Source organism: Poecilia latipinna, unplaced genomic scaffold (genome assembly GCF_001443285.1).
Source record: "Poecilia latipinna isolate Pla-1442-1.1 unplaced genomic scaffold, P_latipinna-1.0 Scaffold323, whole genome shotgun sequence".
In the NCBI taxonomy this organism is placed as follows: domain Eukaryota; kingdom Metazoa; phylum Chordata; class Actinopteri; order Cyprinodontiformes; family Poeciliidae; genus Poecilia; species Poecilia latipinna.
Window position 1 is genome coordinate 56,435 of NW_015112939.1, and position 19,921 is coordinate 76,355.

The 19,921-nt window shown below is 38.4% G+C and overlaps 2 protein-coding genes across 9 annotated transcripts in view; both read left to right on the plus strand.

Moving 5' to 3' along the window:
• Nucleotides 1-2,919, plus strand: part of ppp1r13bb (protein phosphatase 1, regulatory subunit 13Bb) — a 37,845-nt gene extending 34,926 nt beyond the window's left edge. For all 8 annotated transcript variants that reach the window (XM_015035078.1, XM_015035080.1, XM_015035072.1 and 5 more), the window contains one exon: nucleotides 174-2,919. In XM_015035078.1, coding sequence (XP_014890564.1) covers nucleotides 174-215 — 42 coding nt within the window. In that variant the 3' untranslated portion in view covers nucleotides 216-2,919. The remainder of the gene's footprint in view (nucleotides 1-173) is intronic.
• Nucleotides 2,920-4,211: 1,292 nt separating this feature from the next.
• The window catches only part of daam1b (dishevelled associated activator of morphogenesis 1b), a 48,666-nt gene continuing 32,956 nt past the window's right edge, over nucleotides 4,212-19,921 (plus strand). Inside the window, exon 1 of the mRNA XM_015035083.1 lies at nucleotides 4,212-4,371. The gene's annotated coding sequence lies outside the window, so the exon portion shown is untranslated. The remainder of the gene's footprint in view (nucleotides 4,372-19,921) is intronic.

The following is a 19,921-nucleotide window of genomic DNA, read 5'->3' on the forward strand; positions in this document are numbered from 1 at the left end:
CCTATGTGTACAGTTGCATATTGTTTCTATTTTGTAACTATTTTGAGTTTTGCTTTACTTTAAACATTTAAGAATAAAATAGTAAAAAAATAACAATTGCATTCAACCCAGAAATTTAGTACGATTTTAGTTATGCAAAGCAAAATAATTTTGATTTCCGTTTGTCTCTGCAGCTCTGTCCTCGAATTAAGCCTCGTCAGCGCTCCCTGGCGTAACGCCCCCCGCCTGGACCGGAGACGCACCAGAGGAGCCCGGTGCTCCGACCTCCCTGTGGCCATAACCTTCCCCAGCCTTGTGCGTTCACCAAATCTTTCCCGCGTATGCGGAGAGAACTGAACTTTGACACACCTACTCACGTCTGCACATACAAAGACAAGCACTCCAAAGTCTGTTAACTGTCTCCATCCTTATTTCCTCCTTCCTTCCTCTCTTATTGTTCTAACAGACGACTATTTGAAGATTCAAACACTACCCCTTGTCTGTATTTCTTGCAGTGTTCACACTTCAGCCATCTCCTTGAACAAGTCGTATTGACGGCACTGGTTTACATGATACTGTATGATAGCTGGAGGTTTATCCTTTAAGTCTGGTTTGGGTTTAAGGACGTTCTTTTTCTTGCTTTGCTCCTCCTGAATAAACACTATTGCAGAAAAACGAACCACCAAAGATGAAATACAGTTAAAAGTTTTAATTCGTGCTCTCTGCAACAGCTTGAAGTAAAGCCGAAGAGGGGGGATGATCAGTTTCTTTGCTGCTGTTTGTAATTATTAATGGTTCCCAACAGTAAAAGTCGCTCTGGATGGTCTCACAGAGCTGAAATTGAAATTTTATGGGGAAAACGAGAAAGTAAATCTTCAGTATCGCTCACACAAGCTAGTTTAATGAATATGGACTGACATCTCATGCATTATTCTACTGACTTCATACACATCAGTAACGTTTTTTTTTCTCTCTTCTTTCTTTTGTTGAAATTAATGTGCAAAATCTGGACGCAGAACTACTCTGGATCTGTGGCAAGAACACTAATAAATTATAAGCGAGCCTTTGAACAATATTTTCTTTGTATTATGTGATCTCTGTGTAAAACAGATGTTAAATTGAGAGAGAGGATTCAGTATGTAAAGTCTCTGAAAGTAGCACATCCCAAAGACAATGATACAAAAGTGGGCAACAATCAGTATTTTGCTTTGCCAGAAAACGTTGTGTATGCAACTGTAGAGTGTGTGTTCATGCGTACAACACAATTAATAGCTGCGTTTGCACAGAGAAGGAACAAATTGGCATCAAATGGCGCCAAAATCCCAAGTGGTGTCATTTATATGCAGTGTCCTCCACAAGTCATTGGTGCCTCTGATACAGATGCATCTAAAAGCCTTAAAATACGTTATTGTCACGGCTCTTTGCTGCAGTTATCTAAATGTGAGTTGTTTTTTTTTGTTTGTTTTTTTCTCTTATCTGGTCCCACCTCACTGCATGTACTCGCATTATAAACTCAAGTTATCATCCAGCATTGTTTATTGTAGTTCCACTTGTTTTAAGTTTAAAATATTTGCTTTATCCTACTGTAAATACGAGCAAGTTCTGGTAAGGAGTGTTGTTTTAGCCTTTTTTTTTCCGTTTCATAGAGATTAACACAGATCTGTATCTTCCTTACTTGAGTGGCATGTTCTTTTATCTTTTCCATTTTGAGGCGTGGCTGAGAGAACTTCACTTGCCAAGTCATATTTGTACCCCAGAAAAACAGGATGATTGTTTTGTTGCATTTCTTTTAGAGGACTGTTGGTAAACATCATTTGTATTTCTGTAACTCGCATGAGGGGCAGTACTGTGCTGCAGCAATTAGTACAGTATTTAAACAAAATGCATACGATAAAGTTAAATATAGACTAAGATGAGGAAAACGCTGCAATAAACAAGCTGATGGGAATTAAAAGTGAAAATAAAGTAAGTTTGAAGGAGGATGGAAAACCCAGTAGAATAAATATAAGGTGGCAAAACTATTCAGGTTTGGATTTTTCTAAATTTTCCTAAGGGATTATGTTTATAGAATAAAAATGTAAGGCTTTCACATCTCTACCAAGGGTGCCAATGACTGAGGGGACATCATTTAAGCAGTAATGGGTTTTAAAATGTTTTTTCTTAAAAAAAAAAAAAAAAATAAGAGAACATGAAAGACGCAAAGAAAAAAGACTGGATTAGAAAATTATTGATTTAGGCAACTTAACGGTTTACTTAAATATATTAATGCACCTTGAAGTGTTTTATAGGCCAGTTTTCTTCAAGATTAAACCATGTTCTGATTTCAGAAACTAGCTTTAAAGGAAAAGTACAGGTAAGGGAAATTGCTAGTATTTTGGCTCTGAAATGTTGCATTACCTACACATGCAAATATACAACCCGTCAGAAAGGAGTGCAGGAAATAATTTAAATCAAGTCCAAGGAAACAGACCCTGTAGCATTATCTCTCACTACCATCTTCCTAGGACCCGACTCACCATTTCAAAAACATTTATTAAACGTTTTTCTTACCTCGTTAGTCGGCTTACACTCTATTTCTGAATATAATTTATATATTATCTGTTTTTCTCTATTAAACTCTTCTTTGTTTGTTTTCCACCCTAGCTGGATTTTACAGTGTCATCTCTGGTTTATTTCTTATGATTTAACCAACTCCACTGAAATATCTCAGGACTGACAAAGTGCTGCAGACACATTTCATCTCAGCTCTGGTATAGCATTTCACAAATTGCAGTCTGTTGCTCTGTGTTGGAGATAAGTCTGGGCCATCATCGTATAACTCCTGTATCCTTTGGTTTGTGCCATAAATACCTTTAAAATAGGGTGTGAATATTAGAATTGATCCTATTTGTTTGAGCTTTACGTTGCTGAAATGCTAATAAAATCTATTTGCTCTGTTTATTTGTGGTGCATTTTTTTTTTTTTTCATTTAAAAATTATAAAGCTGCTTGGAGTGAAGTTCGTTATGCTGATCTTTATGTTTTTAGTTGTCAGACTGCATAGAAATATTTCAGAAGTTATTAATGACAAGTCATGGACAACATAGTTGTATGTAGGAAATGCGGGAATGTTTAAGATCTGACTCGAAGTAAAGGTTTGGGTTAATCTCTTGATCAGACATAATTTCTGAATGGTTAAAGGCTGTTATTTGACATGTGTTTTCCTCAAGCAAATATTGAAATGTTTAGTGGCCTTGCTTCACAAACACTGGACAAACACGGTGGTTTTGTCAGTGTCAATAGAGTTTTTAGTAAAGTAAGTTTGAGGCTGTTTTTACAGCTCAGATTAAAACCATGCTATTTGTTTTTGTGCCACCAGAGAGCAGTAAATCATCTGCTGTTTCCAAAGTTACAGCTTCCGATGAAAAGCAGGTTGCTTTTAAAACGTCTGGCAATAAAAAAAAACCAATAAAAAAAAAAAAACACTAACATGGAAGTACTACTGCCTGTTAAAGTGTTTTACCTTGTAGCAGACAGTTTTTTCATATCCATTTTCTATACACCCTTCTCCATTGTGGGGTCGAGAGGGGTGCTGGTGCCTATCTCCAGTTAACGTTCCGGGGGAGAGGCGGACAGGTCTGGACAGGTCGCCAGTCTGTCGCAGGGCAGCACAGAGACAGACAGGACAAACAACCATGCACACACACACATTGGCACCTTTTATGAGTTTTTTTACTCAACCTAATTAAATAAATACATTGCAACTACAGGAACCTTTGTGTAGTTTGCTTGTTTTGTTTTTGGTAACAAATTGGAAGAAGTTGTTGACTATAAAAAATGAGTAATAACTCGATATTTATTGCGAGGGACTATTTCATTGCTTGTTTATTGAGTAAAGCCCAACCTTAATTTAATCTGACAAAAAAAAAAAAAACGTCTTCATTGCATTCAGTAATTGCTGATTGAAATAAATTTCAAGTTTATTTTTGTCACCAAACTAAAAGTATTGTTACAACCAAGTTGAAATTTTAGACGTTTAAGATTTGCAAGAATATTCCAATCGTTACTTTATCAGGAATTGAATATGCTGTTACATTGAGAAAACATTCATTAGAGAGAGAGAGCCTTATCTTACACCAATTCCTTGTCTGTGTGCACAAACTTGGTGACTGAAGCCCAGCACTACAACACCCATGAGGCACAGGGGTAAACATTGAACGACGCGTGCGCATTACCTGGTCGAGTAAACCGATGAGGTTACGCGTAGCTCGGACCAACCAGTCAAGAGGAGTCATTTCCAGCCGTCTGAGTTCAGCGCTTTCTGACCTCTTGTGTGTGTTTTTTATTTTTATTTTTTAGTTTATCTCATGAGCTCACGGACACAGAAATTTAGAGGAATGCCCAACCTGACGAGGTAAGTACGGTGTGCTGTTTCCATAACAAAAATAATCACCGCAAGGCGTGCAGGAAAGCCAGAACCGGGCCGTTTTGTTTGGTCGCCGTGTTGTTGGTGACCTCCTCACCGCCGCTCGGTGACGCCAAGCCGGTGAACTGTGGGGTAATGCCGGGGCGAGTTCATTCATGCTCTGTTGGATTTCCAGAGTTGCTAACGCTCAGAGAGCTTAGTAATCAATAGGAACGAAAACATTTATCAGACAGGGAGAAACGGGGGCAGGCAGGAGTCACGTCGGTATTTGCATATATTTTGTTTGCGTTTAGCCCACTTTTTGTTTTCTGTCGGAACTGGCCTGTCGGAACAAGTGAGGTCCAGGAAGGTAGTAGTAGTCTCTAATGGTTTCATAGCTTATTCACTCTAAAAACTACTTTAAATGCACCGCAGTTAAATATTACCTGCGCTCTGCTTGGACTTTGATATTGTTACTTGAAATGTATCTGAATGGTGACTGTTGCTTATGGATATTCATTTGAAATAGAAACTGCACTATTATTTTACCAAAATGTCCATACTTGTTCTATATGGGATGATTGGTGCAAACTCTGTTATTGTTTTATGATTTTTGTCTGAGAGTTAAATGTCATTTAGCCTATTTGTATTATTTTATTTTTACTTTACCTATTTACCTAACTTTCCAATCGCATTCTCAGATGTCTCATGGTCATAACATTTTTTTAAGATGTCATAATTAATAATTCCTTTCAAACTATGGTTCAAAACACTTTGAATTAAATAACCTTTTCCTTAAATATCCTGTTAATGTGATTAAGATTCATTCACTGTCTGCATTTATCTGTTTATTTTTAGCCATATAAATGAGTTTATGATGCTATTTTTGTGATAGATCATCATAGTATTAATTGTTTCCTTATTAAAGTCTTGAAGCTTGAATCTTTCATAAATTAACCAGCCTGTCAAACATCTAATACTTTACCGCCATGATAAAGTAACTACCTCTGTCTTGTGAAATAAATCATTTCATGGAGTTAAACAGTCACAGGTTGCTCAGAGTCCACAGCTGAGATTATCGTAGTCTTATACCGAGTTGGACATTATTCAGGAAAGATTTACATTCCAGAGCATTAAAAAGCTCTACATGGTTAAAGGGCCTGTATGTGCTTGTAAGAAGGTTTTACTGCTGTGGTATCATCTGCAGACATGTTTTGACTGTAAACACTGGAGAAGTCTGACGTTATTTTGTCCACAGCTTTAATGCTCAGAGAGGGAGGTGAGCAGGTGAAGATCAGCACTGACAGGCCTGGACATTTAAACTGGGAGCCTTGTTTTTCTGAATACCTTGCAGATGATTAGTTCATGTTGAAACTGCGCTTTTTCTAAGCCTTAAGCTATTTTGTTGGCACCTAAGCAATTGCATAACAAAATGGCACATTTGCACATTTTAAATCGGAAGCAGTTTTTATTATAATGCACTTCTGCCATTTTCTGTTCATCATCCCGTATGTGGTTGTACATTGTGGCCGAGGGTTTTAAATGGGTGCGTTTCCTTCCATTAGTTGCTTAATGTGTCTTTGGGCTCGTCTCATGAAAACAAACAAACAAAAAAAAAAACATTGCTGCTGTGACAACTTAGTTTTTTGTTTGGTTTGTTGACTTTGTCGCTTGCTTGTCAGCTAATATCACTCAGGTCTGTGCAATCTTGAGCACATCAGATGACACATAATGGCATCACTTCCTCTACAGTATTCAACCATAGCAGCTGCCCTTGTGTTTTTTTGCACTGGGTTTTTGTTGATTTTGTGTTCCTCTTGTTCTTCAAACTTACATAGACCGTATGGCTCATTTTTAGTTGCCGCAGTTTGTGACGATCCCAGTTGAAGCTTGAAGTAAGTTGATGATAATTGAATAAATCCTTGATGCAAGGTGATGGATTAAGCTGTCCCATGTAAAAAACTTTTAATCGAGTATGTGAACCAGAGACCAAAGCTGGCACTCCATTAACAGTGGCAGTCCATTGTATGCCTGTCAGCACGTGTACCACTAGCACATGGGGGGCTCATTTAATGATTTATGTTAAGTTTCACTGGGCTCACAGTGTTACAGTGTAGCTGCCTCCCTGGATACTTCACCATACGACAACTAAATACCTGCCATAAAGCGAGAGGAAAGAAGTAGCTGTGTAACACTGCTGAGTCCCACAGACCTCCATTTGTCTGCATTGTTTCCAGATTTGGTTTTGCCTTCAACACATATTGGCCACAGCAACTGATGGCTTAAACGGAGGCCATTAAACTGACTGCAGGTGTTGTTTGTGACGTGAAGTTTCTTTGGGCATAAATAGACATTGTTTGACCTTTTCATCAGCCATCTGTCTGTTTAAAAACACCTGCTGACATCCTCATTTCAGCTCATTAAACTAAATCAATAGCCGTTCTCTTCGACTGTTCCTTCTGAATATTTGCACAAGTGAGTTACCTGCAACTGTGGCTGTGTATGAGTCAAATCAATCAGAGATTGTATTTCAGTAGTTTGACTTCCCTTTCAACAGAGTTGTATAATATATCTGAATTGTCATGGCATTAACAGTGTCTGCAATATTTAGCAATCAAAACAGTTTGCTCGGGTACAATATTTGGTAGGGACCTATATTTCCTGTATTGCATATCAGTAGAAATTGCACGGACTCCAACTGTCCTTGATGCCCATAGCTGATATACATTTATAGTGGCTAAGATGTGAAAACCAAAGGAGAGTGGAAAGACAATGTTGAAAAATAACTGAGAAAATGGGTTTGTCATCACAATTGTCAGCATAAGCATTGCAATTTAATAATCTTCTGACATTGTGCAGCACTACCTTCCAAACATGACATGCAAAGCATTAAAAAACAAAGTGTTGACAGACTTGTGTAGTTTGAACAGTGTCGTCAAACTATTATTTTGATTTTGTACATTAGTATTACACGGTTAAACCTTAATGAGTAAAACATGGATGGATTATGCGTAGATGGATGAGATTTTTTGCTACTTCCATTCACTTCTGTGGAATTTAAGTAAGTCGTTATTCATTAGTGAGGTAAAGACCAGGAATATTAACCGTGCTGTGTGCTTTTCAATCCCTGAAAAGGGTACTGGTTTGCCATGTCTCCAAACTACTGCTTCTTAATAGCATTTCTCTTGGCACCCTCTATATCACTGGACAAATGAGTATTTAATATGCAATGAGCGGGGAATAAAGTCTGGATTCTTTCAGTCTCTACTTTCTTCTTGGGGGGGGACAATTGTGTAATGCTTTGAGATCTGAGTTTGGTTTTCTGTGTATAACATTATTCTTAATCACTGATTTATGTCTTCTCTTTACTTAAGTACATAATTGAAAAAGAAAAGTTCTTGTAGCTCAAACCTGAGTGTTACACTTAAGCTGTGTTTGAAAAGACAATAGGCCAGGGCTGTGTTACTGTAAATCATGTGATGGAGAGTCCTGTTTAACCTGTTGCAATCCAATGTGTGTGTGTCAGTGTCTGATCCTTAAGCATTTAGTGGATATCACCTGAATGAAAACATGCTGGCTTTCAGTAGCTAAGGCTGCAAATCTGGTAGGTAAATATGCCTCAGTAACTTTTCTGGGGTTAAATATTAACTACCACTGCATGTGTGTGCAGTTTTCCAGCCTCTTGTATTGTGGCTTTCAGTTTCTGTGAGGTGTTATGGTTTTCTCTAGCCATAATCTTTTTGCTTCATTTGTCTGATCTGTAATATTGTATCGTATTTCTTACAGTGGAGTTTTACAGAACTTATCACGGTTTTGTCACATTTAAAAAATATTGATCACATCACTATCAGCAGCTGTTTTATCACAACTAGAGCAGCCTCCTCCACAATTAATCTAGTTGTTTTTTTATGGATAGTGACGCATAGAAACACCTGGATTTGTTTGGCAGGAGTGGAGGAGTTCCAGATGGAGTCTCTGTTTCATGTCCCCCCCCACCAAGCACACTCGGCATGATTTGTGGTGGATCGTGTGGCATCGGTGCGAACCTGCATTACTCCGCGGGCCCGTCACAACAATAGGCCTGTATGACTGTTTGAATGTGCCATTCTTTGCGCGGTGTGCTTCACTTGGGCCAGACAATGGCGTCATTTAGCATCCCATCTCCGTTTAGGCCTGCTGTGTCACCATGGTACCCCCTGCCATACTACACCCTACCCCCCGCAGTCTGCCCTGCCTTTGCACTTGTTCTGGTTATTGGGGCAGCTGTTTTCTAGACCGCCATTGTTGGCCACACCCAAGACCCAGCCTCATATTTGGAGGATTGCTGAGGCTATGTGGGCATAACTTATGGAAACATGGAATGCAGTAGCAACATTTTTGCTTTGAGGTGGTTTGGACATGTTTAACACCATTAAACGAGTTTCAAGAGCTGCTATGTTTTTTTTTAAAAATGTAAAAAATGTTGCGCCTTCTTGTACAATGACAATAAAGGAATTCTAATCCTATTTGATGACAAAAATACAGAAAATTTGACTATTGTAAAGGAAACAAAAAAACATTGCCACTAACAAGATAAAAGAGTTGCATATGTATTTGATTTTTTTTTCTTTTCTTTTAAGTAAAAAGATAGATATGCAGTTAAGGAAAAAATGAAATATATTATAATCGGTTCCTATTCCTATTTTACAAAGTAAACAGATCACAAGACGAGGCATGCCCCGATCCGGGTGGCTTACTACTCAAAACAAACTATTTTACTCCAGGAATTCCTTCGTTTTTTTCCCTGCTGATTTAAAGGTTTTCCTTGAAATGACTCTCTAAGAAAAAAAAAAAAATCCAAAAAATGACATTTATTTAGATAATCACAAAGTGTTTTGCATTTATATAACCACTGCTTGTTTTAACAGTTTCTTTTTAAAATTAAGTAATCATTTTACACAACCATTTTCACGATAAGCTTTAATTAACATATCCATCTGCGGGTTAGTTTAGAAGCCCGCAGAGCAACAGCACACTGGTTGTCCTTCTTTGAGACTGTTGACTCTTGACCCTCCTGATTGTTGAGAGGTGAAAAGGCAACACGCACACAGCGCCCGGCGAAGCCACTCGGTGCTGGCAGATGTTTCATTAATGTGCTTTAGCCTGACTGACTTCATAGGTCACAGTAATGGATTCTTCATGGGAAGTCCTCTACCCAGTTTTAACTTTGAAAATGCATCTTAATGCTTGTGAGCCACATCCTTAATAACACAAGAAACACATTCATAGCTGATGTTATGCTGTGTTAGACTTGATATGCTGTCATTGAGTGTTGGATGAATACAAACCTGATGTCATTGTCGGTGTTGATGCCAACGTTTGCATCATCCTCCGTGCTCTATAACACCTGCAGTTATTAAGTATGCAGAGTTTTAGACTCCGTCCCAGTTCCTGTTTGTGCAGCTCCACAGTTTAGCTCCCTCTCCAATGTGAAGATCCTCGATCTACTGCCTTTCCTTCTGGCTTTATATCTAGAACTGGGTGACCTATCTGATTTTATTTTGGGCAATCTGAACTTGTTGTAGCCATACCCACGAGAGTACTGGCAGTACCAGTTGTGCTACTTGCAATGCATGCAGAGAGATGGAGCCTTTCAAAATTTTTGCACAACTCTTCAACTTTTTTAATTTGGGATTTTATGTGATCGACCAGGGGTCTGCAACCTGTGGCTGTAGAGCCACAAGTGGCTCTTTGGATCTTCCGCAATGGCTCTTTAAAACTTTGACGGATAAAGAAACAACTAAACTTTACAAATAGATTATAAACTAAGATGTTTTTCAGTTTCTTTTCCTGGAATAATTGCATTTAACTTCCACACATGACACTAAAAGTTCCAGTCATATTTATTTAGATCTGTCTGTCGTTATTATGCTGGAAATTGTGTGCAAATATCAACATACCATATAAGAAAATTTAGCCATCATTTTTTTTTTAGAAAAGTTTAATATTTTTTCAAAGCTAAACATAGGAATAAGATGATTGTTCTTTAAAAATCAGAACAAATCTCCTTTATTAGATATTGATAAAAAATCGGATAAATATCTAATAAATTAGATTTGAGTTATAATTTTTTTAAAAGGTCATGTAATATCTGCAGCTCTAAACCAGTCTTATTTAGCTGGACTGGTGGCAGAAATTACTCTGGGTTGTAAAGGTTGCAGAACCATCTGGTAGATCAACTCACAATGGTGCTTATTTGTGACAAGTTTTGAAATCAACAAAATGTGGCCTGCATTAGTATTGAGCCCCCTTTGCTCTTTTTCCAGTGGGATCATGGGAAAAAAAAAAGTCATTAAGCTCCCCTGTTTTCAATTTCCCACAAGCGATGTAGGAGGCACGGCAAACATGTGAAAGAAGAGGCTCTGGTGAAATGAGGTCAGACTTGATGGCAGCATCATGCCGTGGGATTGCAGTCAAAGTCCAGACGAAGGTCCTGTTGAGAATCTGCGACAACACTGGAAACTCGAAGCTCTCCGTCTCATCTAACAGGGCTATTTTGCTACAACTTACAGGGAGAACGTCAATTATGCTGAGTTTTGTGGTGCTCTTTAAAAAAAAAAAAAAAAAAAACGCAAACATTGAAATGTTTAAATTTATTTATATTTTTCTAAGTACTATAGTTTCCTTTTTAGTTAAAACCCACCTTACTTGTAATAGGTATGTAATAAAACACGAACTGATTAGGTAGACAAGTTGAGAAATGACTCACTGACTCTTCCTCGTGTCTCGTTTTGTTGTGACAAAACCAGGAAGGCGCACAGATTTTATGACCGATCTCATCCTACCACATTAAATCTCATCAGTGGCTCATGGTTTACCACAATATGGAGTGACGACTCTATTTTGGGTGCTGGTCTCTCCTCTTCTGAGGCCTGTTATTTGGACTAATTGCCTCAAGCTGTTAGTCTGTCATGTAACAGAGGATCCATTTATACTTTTGTTGTGGTTCAGCCTTAAATATTTGGATCAGTTCATTGTTTTCTGCATGTACAGTTTTATTTGTTTAATTAACTGGTCGCTTGTTTGGTAAGAGGTTTTTAGTGGTTTAGGTTGGAAAATGACTTCTCTCTTGGCAGTCGGGACGAAATGAGGTAAACCTTAGCTTATCATGACAATGAGGATCAAAATTAATCCCGTTGGAGGCTCAGCTACAAGATGTGGAAAGAGTGCAGCAATGGAGGCCGTTCAAACAAAGGGCGCATGAGGGTCCTGTGTGTGCACGTGTGAGGGGGAGTCCCTTAACCAAGAGTTTGCTTTTAGAGGAAGGGAGGAGGTTTAATAGGTCTGGAGGGATTCATGTTTCACTCCATGCTCGCCTCCTGTGCCCCTTTGTCTAGGTCATATAATAGCTGGTAAGTTCTGCAGCAGAAATATTGGAAAGTTGGACTTTTCCCTGTGGGCCTGTGAGCTGCTGTCTGTCTTTTTTTTTTTTTTTTTTTTTTTTAAACCTTTTTTTTTTTTGAAGGAAAGCTTCCAGCTGGTTGGCTGCCAGCATTTTTGCTTGACGGCATATTCAGTCTGTTCAGGCTGCTACTTGAAGTTCTGGTAACTTTCAGCTCAATTACTGAAAGCTGACGCGTGTTCAACATTTCAAGGGGTCAATTATGCCACACGCAACACACCTTGATTATTTGCATGAAATGTTTGACAGCAGATCTTTTAACAAAACGACATCACAACGTGTCTCAGGAGGTACAACATCTGAGTCGGACTCCTCGAACTTCTCGGGATGCACATTTCATCTGATCTGGAGATGAAATCTGGATCTTATTTAAATATGAGCATTAGATGAAACTCCTGTGATTACCACACAAATCTAAGTTGTCTAATTGCAAGCCTCCAGGGTGGATTTATAATCAAAACATCATGTGGGTTTTCAAATTATGCCATGCATCATTTTTCTTTTTCTTTTTAATGTTTTCCTTTGACTAGATTAGGTCTGACGCCAACACGTGCCTTCTCTGTACACAAAGCTAACTGTGTGTATCTGGCTCTGATAAGCAGATGGATATCATATTCGAAAACAGCCTGTGCCAGACCATGGCATGCTTAAAATTGTTACCGCACCCTGCAGAAAGTTGGACTCATGTTATAACTTGTAGTTCACTTATAAGAACAATGCATGGAAAAATATGTTTAGCTTATGTCCTTCTGCCTACCTTCATCTCAAATGTATTATTGATTTACATGAACTCAAGATCTTTTTTCAATAGAAGTCAATCCTGTCTTTATTGTTTTTGGCATCAAAATGTGTATAATTGGATGTTTTCGATCACTATTCTTTTCGGTTGTTTATCGCTTACATTGACTTGTTGTCAGTATATTTGCTAGCTAATTTAATTTCCTTTAACAACCACTGATGGTAGTCATGCCTATTTTAAATGAATTAAAATAATTGGTAATTGTTTTAAAAAAAGAGGTCTTTGTTAGGCAGATTGTTGCCTGTTATAGAGTCCAAATTCATTGCTTTACTTTCAGACTTCAGTTGCTCTTTCCACTCTTCCTGAAACTGAGCATTTTCAGGTACAAAATGTTTTCTCCTTATCTGTGAGTTCATGCTCCAGATGCTTTGGGTTCCTTGAACTCGGCTTTAAGCTGCTGGTAAAAGAAACCGGTTCCCACACTTCAACATATCTGTGTGATTAGCATTCCTTTGGCATAACTATTATAGGTCCAATGTAGTCTGACGACATATCTACGTCTGGAGCATCATGTTCCTTATGAGGCGTGTTGTGAAAACGTACTTATCTGCTTTTTCATTTCTTCTTTTTGTACTTATATGTATTAATAAATATTTCTCATCATCTAATGAACTTTATTACCATATAAAGGTGATCTAAGTGAATACTTGGTGCTGTTGGGTTTTTTTTCCATTGTTGTGGAGGAATACTGGCCCATTGCAAAATTGCTCAATTTTAGCCACATTGGAGACTTTCTTTGGGCATCAAATGCCTGCTTAATGTCATGATACATTAACTTTAAGTCCAGACTTTACTAGGGCTGTGCCCTGTCCAAAACTTTCATCTTGTCTGTAACAGGTCAGAGCAGGACATTTTGGTTTGCTTTGGATCATTGACCACCTGCTGAAATAAGTGTGAACCTGAGCTACGTGACTTTCGCCACCGAGCAGCAAAGCTTCAGAACCTAGAAAGGTTTGGAGCATGATGAGCACCAAACCCATTTTCCCAAAAGGTTTGGAGCATGATGAGCACCAAACCCATTTTCCCAAAAGGTTTGGTGCTCATCAAGATGTTTTCTGGCTAATGTGAGATAGACCTGTTGTTTGCTTTTCTTGGCGGTGGTTTTGGTTTTGGAACACGACCATAATTTGAAACAGAAGCAAATGAGCGCTGCAGTGCTTTAGATCTTGTTCCGGGTTCTTCTTTGACCTCCTGACTCAGTCCTTGGAGTAATTTTGGTTGGCCGGCCACTCCTTATTTTTTCTCCATATGTTTATAATGCCTCTCACTGTGGTTTACTGGAGCCTTAGACATGACTTTTTAACCCTTTCCAGACTAATAGATGTCAATGACTTGGTTTCTCATCTGTTCTGGATTTTTTTTTTTTTTTTCCATCCTGGGGTATGATCTGTTACTACGTTGGGCCTTTTAGCCAACTTCATGTTGTCAAACAGGTTCTGTTTAAGTGAAACGATTCTATAGATCTGGCAGCAACAAGGCTGGGGCGTTACCAATGAAATTGAAGATAATGATTTAGTTAATAAGTTGATTTATGATATAACAAGTGACATTTATTTTTCTCTTAACAGGGATGGTTGATTTGCATTGCTTTTTCTCTAAATTAATGAAATCCACATTTTGTATTTACTCTGGATACTTCTGATATTAATATTTATTTGCTTTGAAAATAAAAAAAGAGAAGAAAAGTGTACTTCTACAGCAATACTACCCACTTTAAAATGTTTTGAGAGGTCCATCTCAATCTTATGCAACCCTACAAATAGCCATTTGAAAAAGATAATGTTCTATCAAACTGTACATTGAGCATTTAGAATGTAATACACATATAATATATTGCAGCATACAGCTGCTTTGAGCACAGTTGTTTGTTTCTAACGTTTGCGTTTTGCAGCTGATTGCTGAGACGCCGCAGGGCAGAAGCTGCCAGGTTAATCCTGTTAAACACCAGGTGTCCTTGTTAAACTCCCGCAAACATCCTTTTTTTTTTTTTTTCTTCTGTGCATGTTTTGGTTTAAGTTTTGCTTTGCAATGCTCAGTGTTAGCAAAGTGTTTCATCTTCTGTTTCCGTGTTGTTTCTTTGTTCTGCTGAGATTATGACCACAGATAAGCAGCTTGTATTCCAGACACCTTGCGATACACTTTGACAGCTTTGTTTCACACAGGACTTTGCTTCTGCCATAAATCCAGCTGGCCAAGAGCCAGTTTCACATCTGTGTTGGCTGAGTAAGATGAGGCCAGATGAGGCCTCAGACCCCGTTCACTTAGATCTAGTCTGGTGGATGAACTCTCTGATCACCTTTATGTGTCAGTAGCTAATAGCCAAACAGCACTTTGAAGCTGTCTTCACCCTCAGAGCAGACTGAGCACTGATTGGATTATATTGGATTAACACGACTCTATTTGATTTTGTTTGTGTGTATGTATCCTAGCTCCTCTCTAGTACTTGCTTCATGCTTCTCTATTTGTGAAAACCCTAACCACCAGTTTCTCACTGCTGGCCTACATCTGGACAGATCAGCAAGTTAATCTCTCTGCCTTTTAACCCCCAAACTCTGTCAGTCTGCCATAAGCAGTTTCTCTGCAGCTGCTTAATGTTGTCATATTTTTCCGCCACAGCCTTCAATTTGTTTTACCAAGCCCTTTAGTCCAGAATATACCAGACTTGTTTGAAAAGTAGATATATTTATAGTTGCGTAGTTAAATGTCCTTATGTTGGTAATAGATGGAGAAGCTCTGAATCAGTTCTTGAGATTCCTTTGCTGATACAGTTGTTTTCTGATCCAGAAATGACTACTTTTACTTCAACATTTAGTGTTGTTTTCTGTTGTTTTGTTGCATAAGCACATGTTAACAAATCAGTTTCTCACAGCCTCAGGGTCAAAGTGTTTTTTTCTGAATTTTACATTGTACACCAGAACAAAGTAAAATATTTGAAAAGTGTGGTGTGCACTTGTCTTCATCTCTCCTGAATTAATGCCTTATTGAACCACCACAGTCTAGTGATATGGCTCCAGGTCTTTTTGGGGTATGTTTCTACAGTATTTGCACATCTACAGACTGGAATATTTACCCAATCCTCTCTGCTAAACAGCTCAAGTCAAACTAAAAGGAGAACATCAGTGATCATTATGTTCAAGCCATGCCACAGATTTGTTTTTTTTAATTGTATTTAGGCCTAGATTTCTCCTAGACCATCCTACCACAAAACATGCTTTGATCAAAACCACCTCCATTGTAGCTCTGGCTCTGAATGTTCATTGTTAGCCAACCAACATCCAAGTCTCAAGTCTTTTGCCTCTATGAAAAGGTTTTCTTCCAGGACTGTCCTTTATCTACTTCAATCAAAATTCCCACCAACTCTGACCAGATTATCTGTCCCTGCTGAAGAAGAAACATCCCCGCAGCATAATAATGCTACCACCATACCTTACAGTGGTAAAGGTGTGTTCAGGGTTAGTCTCTTGCCACTAATACTGTTTTGCTTGTAGGCCAATAAACTGATTTTTCATGATTCTGCCAAATGCATCTACTAATGCATAAACGTCTATTTATTTACTGTCAGTTTATTGTAAATGTACTTTACTGCAATAGGTTTGACTGTAACCTTTACAGTAAAATTAACCAGCTCAATAATGGCTATCAGGATCGTAGCATCTGAAGCTTTGGCTTGTTTCAGTGCCCAAATTGGATCAAATAGATCTTCAGTTATGCAGATTCTTACTTAATATTTAATAAAAAGTCACATCCCAATACCAATAACAGTATTGGAACTACTTTTGGACTCAAGGTCCACTTCTACCTCTTCACAGTACTCATCTTTTTTGCATTAAGGCATTACATAAATGCTATGTTAAACACAGTGCTCGGTGAGATAAGTGACAGTGTAATTGTAGACACTTCAGTTATGACGTATAAATTGAAAACACTCCTCCCTGCCTTTAACAGAATTCCCTTAACATAACTTGCCTTGTTGGCTGCATCCACTTGGAAACATATTTTCTTGCTTGGTTGTTTTCTTTCACACCCCAGCTCTCTCTCTCTCCGAATTTTTGACCCATAAAGTGCTATTATCAGATATTGGACTACCTTTTCTTGTTTACACTTGCTTGGCTGCACTTGAGCAGATGCAGAGAGTTGTGTGGGCCTTCAGGGATGGACCTGATTCAGAGAGTAATTACAAGCTTTCTGAAGGGTGGGTAAAGACCAGAGGGACCCTCGCCAATCCTGGCATTTAATTTGTCAATGATGGGGTCTCCTTCAAGGGAAGGGCTGCGTGGTTGGAATTTATAGATACAGCCCCACCCATACATAAACGTGTGGATACTGTGCAGTGCCATCGCCTTTTGCAATATCCTCCCCCTTCATTTCAGTTTGAGGCACTTTATTTAGATTTTTTGGGGGGAAGTTAATCACCAGCTAGATCACAATAAATATATTTTGTGGTGCTAGTTTTTAATTTTCTTTTTTTATTTATGTTAATTTGTATTCTTTGCTTTAAATTCCAGCAAATTTGCATTAAATTATCATAATTTACAAAATCAAAGTTGGCACTTTTAATGAACTTTTAGAGCAACTTTGCATTAAAAGTGTCATTATTTACTGAATGACACTTCATGACAACAGTCATAGACATTCATAAAGACTTCTTTATGTTCATGACAGGTGTTATGTCATGTTTATGACAGTGTGATGTCAGTCTTATGCACACCCCTTCAAATAAAGTGTTACCCCCTACTTTCTACTACTGTTTACTTTCTAATTAATTGTGAGAAAGTACTTTTCTAAAAGCAATATAATCTGATTATGTCTCTCTTCTCGCCTTATTAGAAATGGTTTAGCTTGTCTTTAATCACTACCAGGAATTTTAAGTAAAGAACTTTTTCTTACTTCAGTTTCGGTCCTATTATGCCTCAAGCTGGAGGTTGTCATGCATTTTGTCAATCAAGCTTGACGACTACATCTCCAGCTTGTAAAAGATCACAGACGATCTGCAACTCTCTTTTAAAAACTGTGTGATGGGGAAAAATATCCAGGAGTGTTGAGGTTTGACATTTTATCCAGGATAAAACCAAAGATATCAGCTAGTTTGTTCAGATATGCTCCTGTTGTTTCAACTTCAAATTAATACAGCACACAAATGTAGGACAACATTAGTAGCCGTGGAAGCTGTCAGCACCCTCAGTTTGCGCCCATCTGCTGGTGTACCAGGTGAGCAGGAGGTCAGCAAAACATGAGTGGTGGCTCTTTACTGACAGAGGAGAAACGTCCCACCAGAACAGAAGTCCTCCATGGGAACAGGTCCTGTCTGTTATTCCAGCTGCATGCCATTCTTTTCAGAGGCAGCTGTCCAGGACTGAGCAGCTTCCACTGTTATCCATTCATGACTGCACCGGCTCGGCTTGCCAATGATGTCTGTTATACCAGCGCAGCAGAGATAAACTGTTTCACACGGGCTCGGCTACATGGATCAAAGCTACCAGCTTAAACAGGAAAATTTGCCGCGTTTCTTTTTTTTTTTTTTTTTTTTTTTCAGCAGGTGCAAAATTGTACCAGCCAACTTCAATGCGTGACTTGGAAATGCTTCAGACGTCTTGAAGATGAAGGCAATGCCATAAGCAGGCATCTCCAAGTGGTGGGGAAATGCAGCTGCTGTAAGATTTTGAACTTTGAGCAACCTGGAAACGTGGAAAGTGACATTAATAAGTAATTCAGATCATATCTTCTAATATCAGAATTTTTGAGCCATTTTTCTCTTTAGTTGTATTTGCCTTGTAGTTCACAACACTTTCATTCCATGTCCAAAGCTGAAAAAGTGTGAAAGTCGCAGAAGAATGATGCTGCATCTGGAGCACGAAACTTGGGCATTGATTCATAAATGTGGCTGTAAATGAATAAATTTGGTAAATGGCTGTTTTTGACCATGTCAAATTGAAAAATGTCAAATTCTGGTAGATTTCACATAGGCGTCAGCGTTCCCTTTTCTCCCAATAACTATGTTACCAGAATACTTACATCAGTGAAGTATGGAGTTGTTGTTTAAAACAAAGTAGCGGTGAAAGGAAACATCTCACTGTTCAACATATAATCAGTCTTGTTTTGTTCTTGATGATTTATCAGCACTGCAATAATGTAGCTGTCATAACATTATTTACTTCAACTACCACAACAACATGTTGTTTCTCCTTTAAATTAAAAAAAAAAATAAAAAATCAAACTATTGCTTTTCCTGTGGTGGCTGGAATTGTAACTCATTTGACATAGATCCTAACCAAAAACTGCCACTGTTGCAGCTTATTGTGGACAAATGTGCAGGAAAATCATTTGAAGGGGTAGGAAAAAAAAAGTTTTTTTTATGTCTTTGTTTCAAACAATTGCCAGTCTCTCTCTGTGACTGGATTCCATGTTGCAGTTTCCATAAGCTAGGCTCTGAAAGCTCTTTTTTGTATCGAAAATGTGTTTTTATTAAAGTTGCAAAAATAGGCTGATGGTAATTTATTAGTGATACGGTATCCCGTTTTGAGTCATGTTGTAGCATATGTGTTCTGTAGCAATGCTTGATCCATCTTTTAATATAAAAAAAATAGGTGACTGAATGATGGATGACATAACTTTTGCCAACAGCTGGCAGGAGGCATTTATGGCCTGAATCAGATAGACAACGGCTGTTCTTTTATGAGGACATGTCTGCTTGTCTTTCTCTTACTGCATGAGAAAAGTAAGTAATAATTAGTGCTGATGAGTTAGCTAAAGGTCTTGCTTTGGAAAAAATACATGAAGGAATGACCAACTTGTTACAGTGGAAATACAGTTTTTTGCAGTTTCCGCTGGATTTTTCTTAGTCAGCAATTAGCTGAAATGTGTGTGCTGTAAATCAAGTGGGAGTGTCAGGAATTGCTTAGATAAAAAAAAAAAAAAAACCCCTTTTTGATTTTTTTCGCTGTCACAAAATGTGTTGCATTTTGGCGATCATGTGGATTTTATGTACAAAAAATCTATTGTTGGGACCAGAAGGATGTCAAGGTAGAGAATAGTAGCAGCTTTTCTTTATTATTGCGCTCCTTTTCTTCCTCAGCCTTTCATTGCTGCTTGTGCGTTTCCAGTTCGTACCCACATTTGCTCTGCAGGTTTTACACCTTAGTCTTGTTCTCATCTCGCAGCTTTCCAAACAAGACTTCACTGAACAAGCTACCCAAAGCCCCGTCTAAAGGTGGGGGAGGGAGGTAGCGAGCTGGGCGGCGGCCACTTCTCGGCTGCATCCTATTAGAACTGGGAGTGTTGAAAAGGGGTGTGGCTTGAAGCCAGTAACATCTGTGCCTGTC